General features: G+C 44.7%; 1 protein-coding gene across 2 annotated transcripts in view; it reads right to left on the reverse strand.

Annotated features, from left to right (window-relative positions):
* Clpb (ClpB family mitochondrial disaggregase) overlaps nt 1–25150 on the reverse strand; it is a 138773-nt gene that overhangs the window by 22051 nt on the left and 91572 nt on the right. For both annotated transcript variants that reach the window (XM_040284899.2, XM_005323160.4), the window contains 2 exons: nt 11151–11248; nt 887–1001 (listed from right to left, as the gene is read on the reverse strand). In XM_040284899.2, the coding sequence (XP_040140833.2) occupies nt 887–1001; nt 11151–11248 (213 nt within the window). The remainder of the gene's footprint in view (nt 1–886; nt 1002–11150; nt 11249–25150) is intronic.

Raw genomic sequence — 25150 nt, forward strand, 5'->3', positions numbered from 1 at the left:
CTCCAGCCAAGCATCAGATCACCCGAAGAGCCTATTAAAACACAGATCCCAGCATCTGATTCCATAGGTGTGGGTGAGGCCTGAAGTCTGAATTCTTAAGTTCTAGGGGAGAGTGATGCTGCTGGGCCAGGGATCATGATTGGAGAACTCTTAGGGGAGATCCTTTTGCTTTGCCTGGCTGTTATAGCTATGTATAACTGTCCAGCAGACTTCACATGGGAAGGAAGGCCACAGATAAGGGTTACAATCTGGTGTCCAGGAGCCAAAGTATAGGAATAAGGGCTTACAGGTGGGGAATAAGGCATTCTATAATTGTTTGGGATGTTTTTCCTAAAATAGGACCAGCTGAAGGGATGAGAAAGTCCTGGGCTGGCACAGAGAAACATATCTTAGTTGTACCTGCCACACCACTAGTGATGGACAGGCTATCACCCACCTCTGGGTCTCAGGTATCCCACCTTGAGAATGGGGCAGTAGGTAGAGGAACAGATGAAGGTGAGAGTTAAAATTCTAAGCACTGGAAAGCATCCTTGGGCAAATTATTGAATAATTACTGAATAAGCAATGTGTCAGTGGGACTGGTCAAGACCTCTCAGGGCAGTGAGTTTAAACTCTAGCCAAGTTTAGTGTCTTATCTTGCTCACCTGTAAAATGGGAATTTGTAGTAATGCCAAACTCATGGTGCTGCTGAGAGGACTATTTTAGTCCTTTCAGAATATGCAAAGAGTTTATAATAATGCCTGGCATATAGATAGTACTCAACAAATGTTGACTTTTAATGTTAACTGCATCTCTCCAGTTTGGTGGCAGCAGGAAGTCCACCTCCTGGCAGCAGAGCATAAACTACCCTGCATTTTCCTGCACTGGCTATGGTCCTGGTACTCACCAGCACCCACAGTGGCAATGGCACTCTCCTGGCCAATGATGTGCTCCTTCAGACGCTGTTCCAAGGGGAAGCGGCGCCGCTCCTCAGCTTCACGCTTCCGCTGCTTTTCCTGGTACTGCAGGGAGAGAGGGCAAATGGCTCAGGGGTGTTAGACCCTAGTTTCACTCTATCTCCCCAACTTAGGAGAAAAACACAGTCGTGGGACTACAGGGGTCCTGTGGCACAGGTCTGGTTCTTGAACATGAGAGGATAACTTAGTTCTTCCCATCCTCCCGCTGTCTGTCTTGCCTGAGAAAAAAGCTACACCTTGCCTTCAGGGAGCCCCAAGTCAAGAGCAGGCAAGGCAGGGTCTATAGACAAATGCTTCTCAGACAGAACCACTTTCCTCATGGTTTCAGAGCATAAATGCTTATCTCTAGGACGGTACTACACCAGACAGCTTGTAAGTCGCTCCACTGACTCAGTTAAAGCTCCCTGAGGGCAGCCACTATCTTTCACTCATTGCTATTTCCAGCACAGGTCCTGGCCCAGCGGAGACATCTTGTGAGTATTTGCAAAACTAAATTTGATGACAGATACAAAGAAGCAGCAGCTATGTGGGTGGTGCAGAGGCACAGAGAAGGGAAAAATACACAAATATGGAACATTTTGGGGAATTTCTGGGAGATGGAAGGCTTGAAGAAGCTGGAGGACCATCTGCTGACCAGGCAGGGAGGGCTGAGGGTATGGTCCTGACAGGAAAGCATTTCAGGAGGTTAGGAGCTGAGGAGGAAGGAAGCAGATCTTGAACTGGCAAGGAAAGACTGGGTCTACAGGAGGTTCCTTTCCCTGGAGCCCATGTGACACTGACATCTTTTTTAGGAAGAGAACTGTCAAGGTAAGGCCCTGTCACAAAAGTTGTGGCTGCAGATTGTTCTTGCGGGCAGAGTGGATGAAAAATACCTGCTGCTTGGGCAGTGTTTTCCTGATACGGTAGTGACCTTGACAGAAGTTAAAAAAAATAAATAGCAAACAATCCAATTTTGGCTGTTGCTATCAGTCTGTAACTGAAAGCTCCCATCAGTCCTGGGGTTTCATATGGAGCAATAATTCGGCGCCGATCCCAGTGGAGCGACGCTTGCCGGCTGGAATCCAGAGTGTCACTGTGCAGCTCCCTCAGGCACCACATACATCACCTGGCTCTGCCGACTCCAGCCATATATCTGCCTCTTCCTCCTCCCTGCCCAGCAGCCCGCTCAGCACTTGGGTCTGTGTGCTGGAAAGCTGATGGGGAGATGCACACATTCTGGCTGGGACAGTGCTGGCCTGCACTGCGGAGTCTGGAGGGGAAGCTGGCTTGCCCATGTTTCTGGGGTACTTTAGTCACTTCTGGAAGAGGCGGCTATGGGCCAGGCACTGTACTCAGCACTTTATACACAGGGTCTCATTTAATTCTTATTGTTGTCCCCCATCTGAAATTTGACTCCTCTCTGGAGCACAGTGAGCCAAGCTATGTGGCAGAAAGAACAAGCTTCACTCTAGACAGACCCGAGTTCAAACTCCACCTCATCTATTTACCAGCTAGCTGACCTTGGGAAGTGGGTTCAACCTCCCTGAATCTTAGTTTTCTTCCTGTAACTTGGGATATACTCACCTTGCAGGAGCCTTGTGGGATGCTGATGAGGAGTAAATGAGATAATGGACAAAATACTTTGTCAAGTCTATAGGTTATAAGTGGTAGTCTGGGCTGGGGTTGTGGCTCAGTGGTAGAGCACTTGCCTAGCATGCATGAGACAGTAGGTTTGATCCCCAGCACCACATGAAGCTTTTGATAAATGTTATTTATTTCCCTTCTTCTTCACTGAATTTTGATAACTGATTGTCTAACTTGGTACTTTTTTGGGGGTATCAGATTTCTTTTGACTAATCCAATCATTTTGGAGGTCCATGAATAAAAAGAAGCATTGCTCTGGCTTAAGCAGAAGCCAGGAGCAAAGTCCTCTGTGTGCCCCACTGCCCCACAAATGGCTCTGGAGGCTCCCTTCTAAAGGAACTTGCTGTGCAGCTGCAGCTGCAATACTTACCAGGTTCTAGAGACTTCACTAAAGCCCGAGGCAGCTTATCTCTGGCTGACAGTTCTCTCTCTGGGGCTGAGAATTCTGCCTCTAGGTACTTTCCATCCACTTGTCTCTGGGGCCTCAGAGAACATGCCTTTTCCCTTTGCCCCAGGCAAAGGCTGTTTTGTTGACTTGGGTATGACCACTGGGTCCTCCCTATGCCTTCTCCAGGGAAATAGTTCTACTTCCTATAACTCTTCTTCAGTATCCTGATTTTAGGTCTTCTTGGGCAAGAGGAAAAAGTCCTTGCTTTCTATTGGGGTGAGCACTGGGGAAAGGTTACACCATGAACTGAGTTTCTCAGGCATTTTCTAGATGGTCTTGGGAAAGGTTCAATCTATGGCCTATATCTCAGTATATCCCGATTTCCTTAGGCCTGGAATCTCAAATACCTAAGCCTAGTCAGAAAAACCTCTGAAAATCAGTCTTCTTGATAAAACACTGGGATTACACCAGGTCAAAGGGTATTGCTGCATGTTTTCCTCTTAATGTTTGGCAAAGTTTGTACTAAATAGTGATTAAATGAATGAACGAATGAACAAGTGAATGAATGGCCTTGTGGAAAACTTATCAGTAGAAGAAACTAGAGAAGGAAAAGGCTTGGCTTGTGCATATTATTCATTTGGGAGAGGGGGAAAAAAGAAGGATGAGATGAGATTGGTAAGGACTCCACAACTGTAGGCTACTGTCATCCTTGGCGCTTGGAGAGATGGGAGGGAGCCTATAGGACTGAGCTCAAGGCTCTGCTTTAGTGGGGTTCCAGGTATATAGAGAAGTCAGGCAGGTAACCCAGCCTGCTGAAGCAGAAGGCAGTGGACTGAGGCACTGTGAAGGGGACGCAGGAGAGCCGGAGTGGGGAGTGATCATCCTCTTAATAAAAGCCATGTACAATTAACTTCAGAAGCTCTCACCTGGAGCTGGCAGCAGCCAGTTTCCCATGCTGCATCTTGGCTGGATAATCGCAGCCACTGGTTTCCATCAGTCTTGATTTAATATGGCACCCCTCCTGGCTGTGAGTGCATTTACAGGAAAGGGCTGGGAGGCCGAGGCGAAGCCTAGTTGGGCTTGCTTTTGCTCAGAGGTGGGTGGCTGGGCTGTGGGGGAGGGCTTGGGGAGAAGAGGTATGATAGGCATCCTGATAGGTGGGCATCCCTAAGGAGGCAGGTCTGGCAATCAAACTGGCAGTGAGAGGGCAGCTTGGGTGGGGGTGGTGAGTAGGCAGAATAAGACTCCAGGCAAGAATGGGATAGAAAGAGATGGAGGAGAGAAGAAAAGCCAAGTGCAGTTTGCCTCTCATGAAGAGATTAGGCCTACAGAGCCCAATTTACAGACAGAGCCAGATATGCCCCATACTCCTGACTTCCTGGTTCAGACCCTAACTCATGTCACTGTCAGAGTGTCTACTATGCCTTCAATTGGAATGACAGAGAGGACAACAAAAAGGACCAAGGGGTAACATATGAGGACCAAAGGGTGTGGGGGGTTCAACAAAGAAGTCTAGGGGTGGCAAAGTAGATGGGAACATGAGACTGGAGGATCAGAGAGGTGCCCGAGTGACTCTTAAAAGTCTACTGAACGAGCCCACAAAGTATGCATGCCTTTAGAGGAAGGCTAGACACAATGCATGTGTCAGCCCCATCAAATGTGGTGACCACCAGGTCAGCATCTTGGATCCCATTTTCCTCTTTTTCTTTTGTTGCTAGAGCAATATTTTTAACATGTCAATGCCACTGTGTCACACCTCTGCAAATAACTCTGTTGATCCTGAGATAAGACTGGTAGAGACTGAGAGGGGCATGGAGTAGCTACAGTGAGAAAATGAAAATATGTTCTCAGAGCATCATATCAAGGGCATGTGATACTGATTCATCCCATAACTGTAGATGTTAACCTTGATCACTTGGCTAAGATGGTGCCTGACAGGGTTTTCCACTACCTTTTTCTTTTTAATATATTTTTTAAATTGTCAACAAACCTTTATTTTATTTATTTATATGTGGTGCTGAGAGAATCAAACCCAGTGCCTCACACATGCTAGGCAAGTGCTCTACCACTGAGCCACACAGCCCCACTCTTCTACTACCATTTTTCCTATTTGCAGTTAATAAGTATTTTATATAGAGAGAAGGACACTATGTAAATATCCTGCCACTTCTCAAACTTTCATGCACTAGCTCTAGCATCTACTGGTGGGTCTTACCAGATCAGTATTTTGATCCTTACAACTCTATGGTAAAGTTGATAGTGTCATCATCCCCACTGTGGATATTAAGTAAATTCAAGCGAGGTTCCACTGGCAGCAAGCAAGAGAAGAAAGAACATTAACTTTTGCAGGCTGATTCTGGAGCCTGCACTTTACATCTGAGGATGAGAAAAGACCTGTTCTCCACATGCAGGTAGCTCAGAGTCTATTTAGGGAGATGAGATTTAAAACACAAATTTCCTATCCCTACTTCTAGTCAGGGCTACCTAATGAATTTATTGAAAATAAACACCAGAGGGTGTTCTTGCCAGAAATACATAACCTGAGTTGAATCATAAGGAAATGTTACATAAACTCAAATTCAGGGACATTCTACAAAATAACCAGCCTGTACCTGTTAAAATGTCAAGGTCATGAAAGACAAGGAAAGACTGAGGAAGTATTCCAGATTAAAGGAGACCAGAGAGACTGATTACTGAATACAATTTGGGATCCGGAATTTTCTTTTCTTTTGAGCAGAATTATTGAAATACTGGTGAAATCTGAATAACATCTGTATATTATTTTAATATTAATATTAGAGTCCTAATTTTGATGATCCTACTGAGGTTATGCAAGAAAATGTGGGGTGGGAATGTAGTTCAGTGGCAGAACATATGCCTAGTATGTGAGTGAGTTTAATCTCTAGCACTGCAAAAAAAAAAAAAAGAAAAATGTCTGTTTTCCTTGTTTTTTAGGAAATATATACAAGTATTTAGAGGTAAAGAGCATGATGTGCGTAACTTATGCTTAAATGATTCAGAAAAAAATATATTTATGTATATTATTTATGTATATGTGAATAATAAAGCAAGTGTGGTAAAAATGTTTAATAGTTGGGGATCTGGGTGAAGAGTTTACAGTAACTATTGTCTATTCCTGAAATTATGCAAAAATAAAATAAAAAATATCAGGATAATGTTTCCCCTTGGAGGATGTCTAGTGACTGACAGTATGAGAGGGTTTCTGAGTGCTTGTAATAGTCTATTTCTTGCTCAGGTGTGTGGTTTGTGAGTTAAGCATATATTTATGACGTGAATTTTATACAAATGTTTCCCCCCCAAAAAAGTATTTAAAAAGTTAAAAACAACAACAACAACAAAAAAGAAAGTAAAAGCCACTTAGCACTGTGTCTGGCCCATAGTAAGCCACAGGGTAGAGTACAGGGCCCTGTACTGAGATGCGCAGCAGGAAACATAGGCGACAGGCTGAGTGAGGCAGGGACATGACCCCCACCTTTCCTCCTGTGTGCCCCACCCCTCCTCCTCCTCTATAGGACTTAGCTCAGCTCTGATGGGAGCATCCAGGTTCTCAGCCTGGAATATGGGCCCAGGGGAGCATCACATCCCCAGCTACCCCTGAAGCAAATGAAAAAATATAGAGGCAGGAAATGTGCTTGTGATTCTGTCACTGGGATATGCAAATAAAATATATAGGATAGGCCTATCTGCCTAATATTCCTGCCAATTCATTCTCTGGGTGTGATTAAAATGAGCAATAAATTCCTCGCGAGTCTCGGTGGAGTGAGGATCAGGAGAGAAGATGCGGCTGGCATGCGCGCGTCCCCCTTAGCTGAATATTCATCATGGGATAGCTTCCTATATTTTTGTTTTATCTGCCATCATGTGCACAGAGATATATTTCTACCTCTCTTCCATCTCTTAGTTAAGACATGAAAATGGTCGGGGCGCCAAGTAGTAAACTATCTATTGAAATCATTCAATGTGAGAACCAGGCTACCTCCCCTACAAAGCTTGGCCTGCTCATTCTGCAAGGAGGTGGGTGAGCCACGCTTTCCTGGAACCCCACTCTGGGGGGACCCTTCCTAAGCATCAATCAGTCTGTGGGTATCAGAGTTGAAAGCACTGGTGGCTTCTCACACCTGTGGGTCTTCTCAGGGGGACTAGGGAGGCTTACGCTCAGGGACTGCTGAGAGAACAGAGGAAACCTGTGGTGAGGGGAAGACCATTCAGGGCACGTAAGTGTAGAGATTCTTGTGTAAGTGACACACATTTTTAAGAGGTAGAATGAATTTTTAAAAATGAGGCTTACGGATAATTTTAAAATGGGAAAATCACTGATACTATTAAGTTAAAAAAAAAAAGGCAAATTTCAAATATAGATCAGGATTGTAACTCAGAGGCTTTCAGGGCCAAGCAGAAAACATAAATGCCTGGCAAGCAATGGCACAACACGGTAGGGAGTGTGGCTGCGGAGTCCACACCCCCAACTCTCAGGGTTTTAAATTCACAATTTTGGAAAACTCTAGGTTGGCAAAATAAAGTATGTTTGCCAGCTTGAGACCTCTGATATACAGCAGGCTACCAGCAGATTTAAACAAAAAGGCCATCTACCTATAGATATGTGGATATGGCCAGAAAGAGATAATATAGTACTTGAGATCTCTGTGTGAGATCCTTATAGGCACTTTTGTAACAACTTGATTTTCTGTAAGTCATCTGCTTGCTTTCTTGCTGCATTAGTTTTCCCACCTGTGAAATAGGGGTAATAAGAGCTACTCTGTGGATTTGTTATAAAATTAGAAAGAGTATATTAGAACATCTGACACAGTGCTTAGATATGCTTAATATTTTTATTATTACAAATAAAAATACTGATAGTGGTTATGTGTAGGTCGTAGGGCTAGAATGCTTTTACTAGAGATTAGGCTCAACTGCCATCTTTTCCAGGAAACCTCCCTTGATCATATCACTAATGATCAGTGGTGTCACAGTTGACTTGCTTGACTCCCAACAGACTATGAACTCTAGTAGTTGTTTACTTATCCGTTTTCTTCTCATCTAGCCCAGAACTTGGCACATGGATGTCATTCATAAATTCGTACTACATTATTTAATTCTCCTTGTCTTTTCTCTATTTCCAAAACTTCTAAAATGAGACATGACGTAAATACTCACAAATTTTCTACAATGAACATAATTTGACTAGAGAGTGGTAAGCGAATGTGGAGGTGGCTGAGCTGGGTAACAGGGAGGTGCAGGGAGGATAGAAGGGGAGTTGATAAGATCAGAGCGGCAATAACTCATGTTTAGACAAAGCCAGGAGAGGAGGCCTCAGTGCCTTCAAGCCTGAGTCACTATGTTATAGAAGCAGGGCCTGAACTTACAGAGGGCCAGCTGCTGGCAGAGGGAGACAGAACCCAGGTCTGAAACAGTGTTCCTCCCACAACAGCCTGCCTTAAAGAGAAAGTTTTTGCAGCTTGGTGGAAAAATCTGAGCAGAAAAAATGGGAGACCAAGTAGATGCTGAGCAACTGGGAGAAAGAAAAACGCTGCTGACACACGGAGCTGGGGGGTGGGGTAGTTCACAGGGGCAGAAACCTAGGGAGGACAGCAGAACAACCAGAAGGAGATGCACAGGGGACACCTGGACATTCAGCAAGAAGAAAGTCTCAACTGGCTGAAGGGATCAAGAACAGATAGGTAACAACAGATGAAATGGGCTTCCAGCTGAGAGGTCTTGGAATCTCTGGCTGGCTCTACATGCTCTTCCAGCCTCCAAGCAGCCCCCTCCACTTTGGGTCAGCTTCCTAGGGAAGAGGTATCCTAATCAGCCTGACTCTGAGCTAGCTTTACCACTGAGTACAACCTATTCTCTTTACCCTGAGCCATTCCTGTGCCTAAATGCCGGCCCACCGCCCCCCAGGCCAAATATCCCTGTTGCCTTCAGCTTTTTTTCACGGCACAGCTCCTCTAGCATCTACTCAGAACGTGCTGTCTATAATTGCCCTTGCTGCTCCACAAAGGTCTGATTCACACGGGGGACTACAATTATCATGTATTCACTCTGGACATTAGCCTTGTAATAATGTGGTCAACAACAAGCCACTTCCCTTAAAGAGTAAAAATTTAAGCGTCTCTCAGTAACCTGGTTCCCTTCACCTGTGATGGCATCAAGAGTCCAGTTCTCTTGCTTCATATGGCCAGATTAGTAGTTGCCCTAAGTCACACGACCTGACAAACTGTGGGTACTCTTGCCAAGTCCGGTGCTTCTCTCTGGCAGGCAGACATTGGGTTTAGTTGGAGAGATGAGGAGGGGAGCAGTCTCCACAGCTAAAGGTGTCAGGGATTTCCTCAAGGCACTTGGGGAACTGACCTGGCTGTCAAAGCTGCTCCTAAGGGTGGAAAATCTAAGCCAAGGGAGGAAAGCACTTACTCTCTGGAATTTTACAGCCCTTTCTGGTCTCAAGGACCTCCTTGGATGGGGTATGAAAAGCTAGTCATTCTTCCAAACTTCTTCCTTTTTCTGGTGGAAATTATTACAAAATAGTTGCTAAGGACACCAGGAAGGCAAACTATATGGTCGATGTTGTTCACCAAGAATTTCCAGCTTTCCCCTTCTAGGCTCATGGTGTGATTACTCTTCTAAGCCCCTTGTGATTGGGTATGATCATGAAATTAATTCTGGCCAATGAGCTGTGAGGACAAGTAAAGGGTTCTACATCCAGGCTGAACATTTAACTACACATTTAAGATACTTTAAAGTATCCTTTCCCTGTAGAAGCAAACAGCAACATTCCAGGGGTGGCTGCTTTGCCATTTGGGATCCCTGGGTGCCTATGATGAGGAGAGCTCACCATCTTCCCCCAATAAGAATGGACATGCAGCATAAAGTAAAAATATATCTTTGTTCAGCTGGGTGGTGCATGTCTGTAATCCCAGAGACTTGGGAGGCTGAGGTAGGAGGATGGCGAGGAGTTCAAAACCAGCCCCAGCAACTTAGCAAGGCCCTGAACAATTAGTGATACCCTTCTCAAAATAATAATAATAAGAAAATGTTAGCCCAAGGCCATGCAGACAGTGAGTGGTAGGGCTGAGGTCAGAAACCAAGTCTCTTCTGTCTCAGTCTAGTGAACTGAGTGTTCTGACTCAGGACAGTCTATCTGCCACACTGAATTATGGCAAGACACTTATGTCAATGTGTAGAGAAGAGGTCCTATGGTCTGGGAAAAGCACAAGACAAAGAGCTAGAAACCAGGTCTTCTAGGCCCTGTCTGTCACTGAACCTACTACCTGAACTTGTGGTCAAGCCTACTAGTTTCAGTTTTGATGCTAACTCACTCTGGGATCAAAGGCAAGCCACATCACATCCTGGGCTCCACTTTCCCCAGGCATAAAACAAGTCAGTTGATTTAAATTTCAGAGATTTAAAACTCACACTCACTGTAGAGCCCTGTCAGAGGCTTCCCTGGGAGGGAGGGGCCTGCTGCATGGGCAGCACTGGGCCATGGTTCCTTCGACCAGAACGCTCAATTTCCCTCTGATTTCTATGTTTATGCTTATGCTCTTTAAGATTTCCCATCACTGGATCTGATGACTTCTCAGGACCATGGCAGTTCTGAGATCTGCGATTCTAGTTCTTGGATTTAGTCCAGTCATTCCTGAGCTACAGCTTTGAAGCTGGGAGAAAGAGAAGACTGTCATATTCTCAGGGAGTTCAAAAATTTGGGTGAGAAGATTGAATTAAGAGAGAGAATTGTTTTGGCTCAGATTCTGTACCAGGCTCTGGTGTGTATGTGGATGGGAAGGGTGAGGTACTGGAAAGTGAGATGATGGGAAAGATATGTAAAATGAGGCTGTGAGTATGTGAGGTCTGGAGAACGCTCCTCAAGCGTAAGACTTTTTCTGGTTAGTCCTCCCCTCTGAAAAGAAGCTGGAAGAACATCACCTCAAAATTTAATTTGAAAGTAGTTAATTCTCAGAAGCCAGAAGTGGACCAGGCCTCTCCCTCTCCCTGGTCAAGACCTCCCTCTGATATGACGAGGGGCTGGATTTGCATTTAAACACATAATAATCACCTAAAGAAAAGTGGCCTTTGGTGTGGAGCCTGACCTAGTCTACTTAGTGAAAGACTGAATGATGCATGTAGTGCTCACCAGCAGGCCACCTCCTTTCTCTGAGACTTACCTTGGTTTCAGAAGTCCTCAGAAGTTTCATCACCTCCCCTTCTCGAGCATAATCCAAGGGTGTGTGTCCCATTTCATTCCTCTGCAGGGGGTTGGCTCCTGGCAGGAGAAGAATAGAGTCAGGGGCTCTATGAGTGATCAGTGGGACCTTAGCCTTTGCTTATAGGTGTTTGTGGTCCTGATTTCAGCGTCAGGAATGCCCGTAGAAACCTTTGAGATTGTAGAATGATGGCAAAAACATGTCAAGCTGTTCTCGGAGAACTCTCAGTCCTCTCTGTCAGAGGTCAGGGTATCAAGGCTTCTACATGTGCATACACATGCATTTAGTAGCACACTTCCTATATGGAGAGGTTCTACACACTTGCAGATGTGTGTTGTACGTATACAAATACACCTAGCTGAAAATGCTAGCAAAATATACCAACCAAATACAGATTCACATACCCAACACAGATACATACAATTCATATATATTCACTAAAATGTCTACATTTTCCAACACATCCTTACACCGATGAACACTCATTCACAATGAGGACTTCTTTCTAGAACAGAGAAGATTCCTAGTAGCAACTAAAAGGCCCTCCCTTCTGCTTGCTCTCTGCTCCTCTTTCTCCTTTAACACTCTTTTCTCTGGGCATTTCTTGCCACCAGGGTCAGCTGAGCCCTTTGGAAGGCTGTGGGCATCACCAGCAACCTGGCTCTGCCACTCTAAAAGCTGGTGAATGTGTGTGTGCCAGCAGGCGCTTCCCCAACCATTAGATCCTATGATATGGAGACAAAGAACTCAGAGCATGACAAAAAGAAGTTAGCTGGGGGCCTTGTATCTACCTTCTCTCTAAGTGCCAGCAGCACTTAAGATAAGATGGTTTAAAGGTCTACTGTGAGCAAGGCTTGGCAATTAGGGAGGAAGAGCTCCTTTGACCTTAGGCAGTGTCATAGTCTCCTTCCTGAAGCCCAGGTCTGAGCACCTCACTCCCCTCTTCAAACTCCACCCATTCCGTTCCATTCCATTTGGCAAACCACAAGGGAACCCAGAAGAATCAGTTTGGTCCTTGCCCCCAAAACCCTTCTCTCAAGGCAGGAAGATGGGAGCCTAAGCAAGCTGAGCTTTGTACATAACAGATTTCCAATAAATATTCCTTGATATTATTTCTTGCTAGAAAAGTGTCTAGAAATAATGAAGGGTTAAGACCCAATCTCTGCCTTAAGGATAGAATGGGTTGGCTGGGATGTGTTCAAGCACAGGGCTTGGCTCAGGGTGGGTTTCTGACCACTGCTGTTGGACAGTGAAAATCAGCCTTTCTAAATCCCAGTCTGTGGAAACATTTATATCATGATATGAACCTCTTCCTACTGAAAGTCTCTGCTTTCTAAAAGACCCTATAAACTTGACAACAACAATAAATGTTTATTAAGCATTTGCATGTGGCTGTCTGCCTGGGCTGCAGAGGAAAAGGCCAATCTCTACACAGGTGTGGGAGGAGGCAGGGGAAGAGACAGAGTAGGAGGTACAATCTAGGCAAAGGAAACTTTTATTATCAATAAGAAAAAATAGTGTTTTCATACATGATCCTATTTTCTATCAGGAATATAATACAAAATATTACTTGTGTTGATGTAATTCACATGCCATAAACTTAACCTTTAAAAATACACAACTTAGAGCCAGTCATGGTGGTGCAAGCCTGTAATCCCAGCAACATGGAAGGCTGAGGTGGGAGGATTGCAAGTTCGAGGCCAGCAACTTAGTGAGACCCTGTCTCAAAATAAAGAGAAAGTGGTACCCAGTATTGCCCAAAGGCCCCAAACAACATCAAAAACCAAACAAAAAAACAACACAACTCAGTGGTGTTAAATACTCACAAGGTTGCACAATGATCATCACTATCTAATTCCAGAACATCTTCATGATCCTAAAAAGAAACCCCACACTCATGACCAGACACACTCTATTCCCTCTAGCCCTGACAATTGACGGTTTACTTTCTCTATAGATTTGCCATATTTTACACAAATGGGAGTGCTTAATATGTGTTTTTGTGTGTGTGTCTGGCTTCTTTCTCTTCTCGTGTTTTTTAAATTCTTCACGTTATAGTATGGCTGAACAATATTCCATTTTATTGATATATTACACTTTACTTATCTATTGGCTGAAGGACATTTGGACTACTACTTTTCCTTTTTGTCTGTTATGAAGTTTATATAGAATACAAGTCTTTGCGGTTTTTGTTTTCTTTTTTTGAGATGTGTGTGTGTGTGGGGTATCTTACTGTGTTGTCCAGATTGGCCTAGAACTCCAGGGCTCAAGCAATTCTACCACCTCAGCTTCCTGAGTAGCTGGGACTACAGGTGTGCATCACCACTCCTGCCTCTGGATATAAGTTTTCATGTCTCCTAAGTAGATACCTAGGAGTGGTGATAACAGCCGCACTGGTATTTACCGAGTACTCACTATGTGCCAATGTGCCAGGCACTGTACTCTGCACTTTACTTACATTTTATCACTTCATCCTCACAGCCACCTAGAGAGACAGGAATTAGAATACTTAACCTACAGACATTGACACTAGTGACCCAGAGAACTGAAATGACTAGCCCAAGGACACAAAGCTAGCTTTGTTTGAAGCAGGAGTCCAACCCATCTTCAGATTTTCCTAACTACATGCTTTCACCAGGGAGGCTGTGACACATCCCTGCTGAAAAAATCCTTCAGTGGTCTTTGACTGCCTATGGGATGAAGCGCAGCCTCCTCAGTGAGGAGTGGTCTTACTAATCAATGAGTAATTCTTCACAAGCTCCATTGAGACTTCATGCTTTCTTTCAGATCTGCCAGCACTATCTGCGAGGCTCTGTACGTGGGATGACGTAGGACTAGCAGGGCCAAACAACAGTCTATATATCTCCACTGCTCTGCAGTAACTGATATCTTTAATAGACCTTTGAGGTCTATAAAACCACTTTTCAGGTCTTCTCTGCACACCTGTGGCCAGGCCTCTTGCCTCTTTTGAAGGCTTTTCTTCCTGTCTTTAGAACTATGTCTACCTCAAGTTTGAGCCCAGCACAACTTCAGCTCAGATTAGCACACAACAGTAACACAGGCCAAGGGTTGATGGTGTGCTAAAGGAGGGACAGACAGGGACAGACAGCACCGTCAGGGCTCAGGGAGGAACACAGTGCTCAGGGACTTGCTTGCCTGGCATGGCTTTCCCAGTCCATCTCTATTCCTTGGGCACCAAGGGAAGAGGGCTAGTGTGAGGCAGCATCTTCCCCTCCCCACAAAGCTCCTGCAGCACAGGTGGGGCAGAGGGAGCCCCAATTAAGTGATGAAAAGGCCTCTTCTTTCTCTGGCAGCCTCAAGAAAAGCTCTGTCAACTAGATATGGGCTATGTGGAGGGGGATCAGGGAGAGACCTCTAGAAGAAAAAGAAATTAGAGAAGGGAGAAAGAAAATAGAGAAGGGAAGAAAAACATGCAGGAAGACGGGGGAAAAAGGAGAGGAAGAAATGGGAGAGAGAAGGGGAGGGGGAGACGAGAGAAGGTGAGAGAAGACGACAGTGAGAGAAAGAACAGAGGGTGAGATTAGCTGCTCCAAACAAGTGCTGTCAGTGATCTATATTTGCTTACAGAATGAAAAATGTGTGCCATAAACATTGGCCACTGAGTAATTTCTAGTAGGAGTCGTGTCACTTCTCATAAAGGATGGGAAGGGGACAGGTAGGACATCTCTGCACCTGGGCCAGCCAGCACAGGGGCTCCTTTTAAAGCAGTATTGGGACTGTCCCTTGCCCAGGAGGCTCTCAGGTCAGGCCACTCATTGGGGGATGCCAGCCAGGCTCCCCAAGGTTCTGGAGCCTGAGGGCAGCAGGTCTTCCCCACTTTAGGAAGGCTTCGGCAGGGGCACCATGGATAATGTCCACCTAATATTACTCCCCAGCCCCACGCCCTCGCTGACTTGACTAATTGCTGTAATAATTGATAGAACCTGACTTCTACCACTGATCGATTTCACCCCCACGACCACCGGCCACAAACCATTACATTACAATAAATAACCATGTTGGGTCTCACCCGCCTGCCCTCTCCGGGGGCATCAGGATGGCCCGTGCCCTGGCCTGACCTCCCGTTGCCTCCCACCCAGGGCCCCTCCGGGCCAAGCAGCTGGTCTAGAGGGCCAGGCCTCTGGGAGCAAGTGAGAGGGCTGGACGGAGGTGGGAAGTGCTAATCGCAGGCCATCCGTCACCTCCCACTGGCTGTCTGAGGCTGGGGCAAACACCTGGAGCACCCCAGGCAGTGTGGTGCAGGACCCTCCCCTCCTCTCCTGCTCCAGATTAGTGTGTCCCAGCTTATAATATCTGATAAATAGCAGACTGGCTTCCTGGCAGCACTGCTGCGGCTGCGCCTGCCCGCTACAGCTGTGGAAGGTCACTCATTGGGGAAATATGTTTCTGTCAGTGGTATTGAAAAAAGTTTAGTGGAGTGACAGGCCTCAATTTTTCAAATTTTATTAACTCCATCCTCTTAACCATTTGTCTTGAATTCCTTCAGATTCTGGGAGATCTGTCAATAGGACTTGGGTCAGAAAAAGTAGGGTGTGGGGGGGTGGATGATCATGGGGCTGGTGCTGGTTGGTGCCATGTGGCTGGTGGGGGCCTCATCACTCAGGGTAAGTAAGACAGTGGAAATAGTGTTGTGGGAGAGAAGGCCTGGCCCACTGGGGCCTAGGGAGCCCACTGCTCTTCTCTGGTGCAGGCCTGCCTTTGATTTGACAAAATTAGAGATGCTCTATGTGGAAAAAGTCCTTAATGGTGAGCTCTCAACTCCCTAGGAAGATATTCCCTTCTGTTACATCTGAAACAGGTCACCTGGCTCCCCTGAATGTCCCCAGTACCCAGCTCTAAGCTCATGGCCCTCCAAGGGGTTTCTCAATTTAGAGAGTGCAGATCCTTATTATGTGAGCTATCTGTCACCCCTCTCCTACCTTTGTCTTTTGCAAACACTTGATCATCTTTTGAGACTCAGTTGGATTTCTCTGGGAAGCCTCTGTGCTGCACCCCACCTCACCCCAGGTGGGGTCTACCTCTTATGCTGCCAGAGGTGCTCCTGCTTCAGTCTTACTGCATCAATCCCTCTGCATTAAAATCTGTCACATTCAAGACTGAGCACCTTTAGAAGTCAAGGACTATGCCTGATACACTGTCACCCTCCTGCTACGCAGCTCAAATGCTCAGAAATATGTGCCAGATAAATGAACTATGCTCTCTCTAGGTGCTATCTTCTTAGGCCATACTGAACATGGTGTTCTTGCTGCCCTAGAAGAGCCTTTCTGAGAGTAAGTGCATGACCACAGCCCTTATTTCTGTAGGCTGAAGCCTCTAACCTCTTTGTTGGTCCCAGATGCCTCCCTGCCCGGGTGGACAATAGGTCAGCTCAGACCTAACACCCTCTGTGCACTATAGTGGGAAGTGGGGAAGGACGATTTGGAGAGAGAGGCTGACTTGCTCTTCCTGTGAGGGTGTTAAAATTGGGGTGGGGGTGGCTTCAGATCTCTGTGCTGCTGGGACAAGCTTACAAGCTGGATGAAGTAGGAGATGGCTTGTCACTCACTCCCCTTCCTTGACACTATCCTGTTTAGCCCATGTAACCTTTGTGAATGTCAGAGAAGGTAATTAAGAGGATTTAAAAATCAACAGCATATGTGCTATACAAATGTGTTAGGCCATTATTATCAATAATATTGGCATACTTGCCCCTCCCCCCCAGTTCTGTGAGCCATAGTGCCGTGCTAGTGATCCATTCTAACACGACTGCTGTTTCCACAGCTTGCCCCTTCCCTCTGAGAGAGCACTGGGCTGGGGAGCCATCAGGATGAGGGATAACACCCACTGACTGTGTGATCCAAGGCACTTGCTTTACTTTTCTGGTGGCAATGAATGCTGTTCTGCGTACCTCTAGGGGTTCTGTGAGGACAAAGTAAGATAAAAAGTTTGAAAATAATTAAATACATGATTGAACAGGGTGCAGTGTTCTCTGGAGGAGTGCTCACACCCACTCTCTTTTCCACTTTTACTTCTAGCTCCTTTACCACCTTTATTCGGATTTTCATTATTTTAGCAGTTGGTTCACTCTCTCCAATTAGAAATTTTTGCTAAATATTAGAGAAATCAGTACATACCTGTAATTCTACCTATGTGGAAGTCTGAGGCAGGAGGATTCCAAGTTTGAGGCCAGCCTCAGAAACTTAGTGAGACTCTCTCTCAAAATAAAAAGAAGGTGGAGGGCATGGGTGGGAAGCTAGCGATATAGCTCACTGGTAGAGTGTCCCTGGGTTTAATCCCCAGTATTAGAAAATACAGACTATTAGAGAAATCATTTCCATGACCAGAGGTGTCAATGAAGATCAATTTATTCTTTTTGCTGGTGAGCTCCCCACCAAAGAAGTATTCAGAGACATGTTGTCTCCACCTTTATCCCCAGACTGTCTGGGTCACTCCTCACATTTGAAGTCCCAACCTTTGTCTCCCTGATTACCTAGATCCTACTCATTGTTCAAAGCTTGGTGACCAGTGCTCCCCTTTCTGGGCTCCTGCTGTCCTTCCTGCTCACTTTACTCCCTTTCCTGGCCCTTGGCCTTGGGTCCTGGCCTGCCAGGTCTCAGTTTAATCTACATAGCTACTCTCTGTAGCTCCTGAAGGCCAAAGGTGAGAGAAGAGACTTGCTCAGAATATCACAGGCAACAAGCAGAAGTCCCCTCATAACTTATCTTGAGCTTTTCCCCCAAACCACACTACAGAGCACCACTCAACATACACATGCAGACATATGCACCTGCAGATACACCCCCCCACATAATGCTTTACTGGGCACTTATTATATGCCATAGTCTCTAAATACATCCATGGATTTAATTCCTAACAACTTAATGAGGAAAGCAGGAGAGATTTTTTTTTTTTTCTTTCTATTTCCAAGATGACTTAAAGAAAAGTAAGAGGAAGGAGACAGACTAACATCTGTTGGGTATAAGACCTTTATGTACAGTGTCTGAATAATTAATCATACAAAGATTTTGAGAAAACAGAGGCTCAGAGACCTGAAAGAGTTTGCTCATGGTCATACAATGGATAAATAAGTAAAGATAGGATTTAAAGCAGGAACTTATATTATCCTCTCTTTTGAAATTTTATATAATAAAGAATTTTTTAAAAAAAGAAACCAAATCTGCTTTTCCACTATAAAGTGCAATATCAAAGGCTTAATGACTCAGAAAGAGAGAAAAACCTTTCTTCCGTCCAGTGTGTTTAGGTGCTCTCAGGTCAATAGAGAGGAGTTTCTTGAGGTAGGCTGGGCATAGAAAGCTTTGTAGAAAGGGCACAGAACGGGGCTCCTCTTCTTCCCACTCAGGGTTCCCCATGGTGAATGGTGACCCACATTAACTAATCTCCCAGGAGGTTGTCTAGAAGTGCTAACTCCCATGGACATGGTCAGATAGGATCCCTTGCCTCCACGAAGGCAGATGAATAAAGCTTAGGGAAGAGAGAGCTACTGCACCAGGGCTACATTCAGCCATTTCACTAAAAACCCTCTGCACAGTTACTATAGGCCAGGGGCCAGGGACTCAATGGAAACAGACTAGTCTTATCCTCTGTCAGAATCCAGACAGGACAGAAACAATACAATATCATCTGGTAAGTGCCAGGGGATGAGGAGGTAGAGATGATCGCCTCCCTCCACAAGACAGGTGAGCCATACACTGTCAGTGGGGAGATTGGAAGCACCAGCTGGGAAGACCAGATCATGTATATATACTAAGCACTTGGGGGGGAAAAAAAAAAGAAAGACTTGAAAAGTGGAAAAACCTGGGGAAGGGAAGGTTGAAGTCCAAGGGCACGAAAACTGGGAATGGGAGAGTGAAAGCTAGAACCAGGCCTTCCAGGCATTCCCAGCTGCCCGCCCCCTCCTAAGCTCTCCTCACCCTTCAGTCCACTCCCCCAGCACTGACTGGAAGGACCAACTACATGGGGCTGCCACTGTCCTCTTCAGTGGGACCAAAACCCTTTTTACTTACTACTCAGACCTCACATTCTGTGAGTTTAGCCTCAACTTTTCCAGAACACTCTAGCCCAGGGGTCCCCTCCTCCTCTTTTCATGCAGATTGTCTTGTCTCCAGAATCAGATCTATTAAGGTGCTTTGTAAAAGCCTAGGAAGGGATTTGGGGTGATGAAAGCTAGGCATCAGGATGGGTCCACAGAAACCATGCCAGACTAACCACCATTTTTTTCTTTATCAGGATTACTTGTTTAGTTAGGGCAAAAGTGGACTCTTTATCAAGATTACCTATTTAGTTAGGGCAAAAGTGGACTTTGGCAGACTTTTGAAGGGACGTCTCAGAACAATCCCAGGGTCGTAATGAAGAAATGTGGGTTTGATGCTAGTAGTATGTGGAATGTCATTAAGTGATTGATGTACTAACTGGGTGGGGCACTGATGGATCATAGGTGAGTTGGCGGGAAGTTTCTAGTGGCAGCAAATGGCTGTGGTCCTATTCAGCATGTTTATTTCTGACATGGATGGTCCATGCATCAAACCTACAGATGTAATTAGGATGAGCAGGGCACCAAATACACCTGACAGGAGACTGACACTAAGAGCCAAAACAAATGAGATGAAAATTAACGGAGATAAATGGGAAGTCATGTATTTTGGAAGAGAGACAAACTGGAAATTGTTCTGGGAAATGTAATTAAGATAGGAAAGGGTTTAGAAGCCATGTGAGAAAAATGGTTTAAGGAACTAGTGGTTTAGGCTGCAGAAAAAACTGCTCTAGGGAACGTGCCTGCCATTTTCAGGTTTGAAAGGCCATCATGTAGAATTGGGATTAGACTCATTCTCTATGAACCCAAGGTTAATAATAAGACTTAGAAGCAGATTGCAGCTGACTTTCTAAACATCAGAACATCCAAAGATAGAATATGGGCAGCTCCAGGAACAAGTGGGTTCCCCATCACTGAAGTGTTCAAGCACCAAATGGATGGCCCCTTGGTAAGTTTACTTGTTACACTTTGTGTAGCTATTTTTTTTTTCAAGATTAACTGTTAGTATCTATTTACTTACCCATTCATTCAAAGTTACATTTTGAGAGTCTCATCTACATATTTGGCATCACACTAGACACTAAAGATACAAAGGGGCTACAAAGACACTGTTTCTGCTCTTAGGGAGTGCCTGGTCCCCTACTGGGGAGATGGACATGTTTATTTCAACAGTACAATGTGCCCTGAGTGTAGGCCTCAGCACCAGGAAGATGCCTGCAGTTTAGATTAAGTCCAAGGGTTCCTGTGAAAATTCACACACATATGTATTTGGTTCCTAAAGACCAAAAATAGATTAATGAAGGTCAAGTCACTTAAATAAACTATACTGGCTGTGAGAATAGAAGTGCACAATGAAACAGAATTTGAGAATTTTTGTACATGATATTTTGTTCTTACAGCCTGACTTTTGGTCTTCGGCTGGGACTTGTTTATGTACCTAAAGATTGTCTTACAAGTGGCTGTGGTGTCAGGGTGAAGTGATTTAGCCAGCAGGGCTACCCAACTCTCCATTTCTTACCCACCCTATGGGGACTGCTTCAGCACAGACATAAACATGCTCCTGCCGTTACCTTATTGCACTCGTCACATGGGGAGGCTAGAAGGCTTGATTCAGGGATATGATTGGATTTTAAATCCCAGTCTCACAGGATTTTAATTACTGGTCTGGGGCAGCAGGGATAGGCGCTGGCTGCCTTTGGATGGAGGAGGTCGATACACCAGTCCACAACATATTGAGCCACAATGCCTGCAGACTCTATTGCTCTATTTAATCATCTTTTGCAAAATTTACAGTGGAACAGGAGAGATCAATACGGAATTTATCACATTCTCTTGTAAATATGAGCCAGGAAAGAGTTCCAGGCAGTTTGTTACTGAGTGGGAGGGAACATGTCTGTGTACAGCTGGGCATTAGGAGATGAGACAAAATCCATACTTCTTGGCATAAGCTACAGATGCTCAGCCAGGCCGTCTTCAGCCTGAAGGCAAGTTCAATGATTCATTCACTCAACCAATCAACCAACCAACCAACCAACATTCCAAAGCACCTACATTATGCCAGATCCTGTGGAGGCTCTGGAGACATAGACTGGAATTCTGTTCATGAGATCACAATCACAAATATAGTGCAATGGCTTAAAAAATGACAAAATCATGGAATTTGCAGGGAAATGGATGGCACTAGAGCAGATTATGCTTAGTGAAGCTAGCCAATCCCTAAAAAACAAATACCAAATGTTTTCTTTGATATAATGAGAACAACTATGAACAGAGCAGGGAGGAAGAGCAGGAAGAAAAGATTAACATTAAACAGACATGAGATGGGTGGGAAAGGGAGACAAAAGGGAAATTGCATGGAAATGAAGGGAGACCCTCATTGCTATACAAAATTACATATAAGAGGTTGTGAGGGGAATGGGAAAATAAACAAGGAGAGAAATGAATTACAGTAGATGGGGTAGAGAGAGAAGATGTGAGGGAAGGGGAGGGGGGATAGTAGGGGATAGGAAAGGTAGCAGAATACAACAATTACTAATAGGGCATTATGTAAAATTGTGGATGTGTAACCGACGTGATTCTGCAATCTGCATTTGGGGTAAAACTGGGAGTTCATAACCCACTACAATCTAATGTATGAAATATGATATGTCAAGAGCTTTGTAATGTTGTGAACAACCAATAAAAAATAATAAAAAATAAAAATGTTTAGAACTCTTTAAAAAAAAACAAATATAGTGGAATGGCTCATCCACTTACTAGGAGTAGACCCTGTGCAAGTTACTTAACAGCCTGGTGACCATGTTATGCATATGGAAAATGAAGGTAATAAGGGTCCCTATCTTGGGGAATCTGGGAGGTGAGAAGATCAGCAAGAAGGCTGGAGATTAGTCCAAGTGAGCAATGAAGCCTGAACCAAGGTAGTGGGACAGAGGAGGGCATGTATTTGAGAGGCAATTCTTAGGGCTTGGTAGAAAGTGAGCAAGAAGTCTTCAGATTTACTGGTAATACATTTGTAAGACTGGTAGAACAACAACAACAACAACAACAACACCACCAACAACAACAACAAGACTGGTAGATGCCGTTCACTAAACATATGGGAACACAGAGGCAAGTGTATGGAGGGCTGTGTAAGAAACACTAGATACAAGATGTTTACAGACTCAGCGACGTGGAAGTCTGAGGCAGGAGCATTGAAAATTTGAGGCCAATCTAAGCAATTTAGTGAGGACTTAAGCAACGTAGTGAGATCCCACCTCAACATTAAAAATAAAGGGCTGGGGATATAGCTCAGTGGTAGAGTATCTCTGGGTTCAATCCACAGTACCCCTTCCCTCAAAAAAAAAATGTTCACAGAATATTAAACATCATTAAAGATTTGAAAATGCTTCGTTTGTTATAAGGAAAATACATAGGCCATTGTGGTTAGAAAAGACATGGTATAAAAGCCATGGGATGAATGTTCAAGCATAGGTCACCATACAGAGTAGGGCAAGGAAAAGGGCAACAGCAAAATCTCCTGCCCAGGACTTCTGCTCAATACACACCTATGGTGGGGTTTTCCAAATGGCAGATAATCCTCTATATAGTGTGTGACACAAGTATATTAAGAGCAAGAATCCTCAGCTCATTTTTCTTTCTGGCAAGTATCCTGGAAGTCATAGGCTTTCAGGAGAGCAGCCCATTTCTCCTTCTGTCCACAATCCAACACAGACTACCTCCAAGGTGGCAGAGTGCCCTGTGACCAAGAAGCAGCTGGGGGCAACTGTCAGTGGGAAGGAAAGGCTCTGGATGAAGCAGAGTTTAAAGTGGACTATAAGAGCCTGGGTCCCTGCAGCCTCCCTTCCCCCTCCTGCAAGTGACAGCTGAGACCAAGGCAGCCGAGCCTGGGGTCTGGGCTGAATTTAGCAGTCATAATTATACTGCTGATGTCTGGGGCAAAGACAGAGTCTCTGCAGAAGGAAGCAGCTTTTGTTCATGCACTAAAAACACATCATCTTCAAACATGCTAATCGTATGTCTGCTTCCATCTAACAACATTGAAGGGAGGCTGAGGAAAGGGCACACAATGCCCACACATCTGGCTAATTCAGTTATAAGGCCAATCAATCTTGATGGGTTGTCTATAAAACACCAGCCACCCCAAAGGACTGAGCTGACCAGATGTTTAAGTGTCTGCTGACCAATCCCAGCATAATACCCATAGTAGGGAAGAGGGGGTAACAGGAGATGGCTTATGCTTCTGCTCACGTCTGTTCACAAAGCTAAGTCCAGCCTGCTGCTTGGAGGAGTGGCAGCACACCAAGACAGTGGCTGAGCCAGGCTCACAAGAATACACAGACTTCCACTCTGAACTTCAAGAAGATGAGAGACCTTGTTTACAGTTGGCTTTGAGAACACTTGGAGAAACAGAACCCAGTGGGATATTTTTGCTAACTGCACTTCCCATATGGAGAGAATCAAAAGTGTGGAGGGAACATCTTTGAAATGTCATCGTATATTACAGGCTATGGTTCTGGGCACAGGAAGTGTTTACCTGCTGATGTCTACTTTCAGCCCTCCATTAAGGCTGAAGGAATTACTCATCTCAAGCAATGCTTGTTTTAAAAACAGAAGCTCTGCCAACAAGAACTCTTTCACTTTATGCTCCTTTCTTAATGCTCAACCAGTTACCAATCACCAGGCAACCATCACCAAAAAATAAAAGTGGAAGGGTGGTAGGGAAATGAGCAAGGAGAGGATGACGAAGAGACCACAAACACAGAAGGAACCATTTTGACCCACGATTCCTTGCTGGTACTAGGGATCCAATTTATCTCAAGAGTGCTTTTCCTTAATTAATTCTAAAGATTTTTTACCAACTTTTGTCCCAGAGTTGGAAACAAACCAACTGACAAACCAGATGGATAGATTTGGGTAAAGGAAACTTCCAATATTTCAGCAAGTGGTGTGAAAGAACCACAAATTAAAAACAGGATCTTCTTGGGCATGGCAGCATATGCTTGTGACCCCAGAGGCTAGGGAGGCAGAATCAGGAGGACTGCAAGTTCAAAGCCAGCCTCAGCAACTTAGTGACACCCTGTCTCAAAATAAAAAATAAAAAAAGGGTTAGGTCCAGTTCTTGGTACCAAAAAAAAAAAAAAAAAAAAAGGTGTTGTGTGTGTGTGTGTGTGTGTGTGTGTGTGTGTGTGTGTGTGTGTGTCTTTGTTGTTATACCCTGTGCCTAGGAGAGTGCCGGGAACTCAGTAGGAGTTTGATAAATACTTGCTGACTGAATAATTGTGCCCCAGTTACAACATACCCAGGCTGTGTTCTTCACTTCTATGTGCTGGGAGTGGCCTCCTGAAGTTGCTGGCAATGCTGCTGTACAATATCACTGCAGAGACAGAGTCTTCTCTCTGCCTGTGTGAACACGGATGGAGTCGTGGTGGGAGGCAGGCTTATGGGCCTTATTACCACATCCAACAACCTCTTCCATCCTCCTCAGGTGCAGCAATCAATGCCAATGGCCAATCTTGCCTCTTTCTTATTTTTTTTACACCTTTATTTCCATAAAACACAACTTGCAGGACTGTTTCCTTTGAATTTTTCTATTCATTCTTTTGTCTCAATTATGGGTGTCATCCAAGGCCCAGTCCAGGGCCCTATCTTCTTCTCTCATTATGCATTCTCCCTTAAATAACAGTTCCAATATACACGGTTTAAATCATCTCAGCAATTATCAATCCTGGCTATATATTATAATTATATGGGAAGTGACAAAACTATATCAAGTCAAAGTAGGAGAAAATATTTGCAATGAACACCACAGATAAAGGGTTAATATCCTTTATATACAAAGAATTTTAGAAATCAAGAGAAAAACAAAGACCAAAAGTCCTGCAGAAAAATGAGCAAGACGCCAGGTGCA

Source organism: Ictidomys tridecemlineatus, chromosome 4 (genome assembly GCF_052094955.1).
Source record: "Ictidomys tridecemlineatus isolate mIctTri1 chromosome 4, mIctTri1.hap1, whole genome shotgun sequence".
Classification (NCBI taxonomy): Eukaryota; Metazoa; Chordata; class Mammalia; order Rodentia; family Sciuridae; genus Ictidomys; species Ictidomys tridecemlineatus.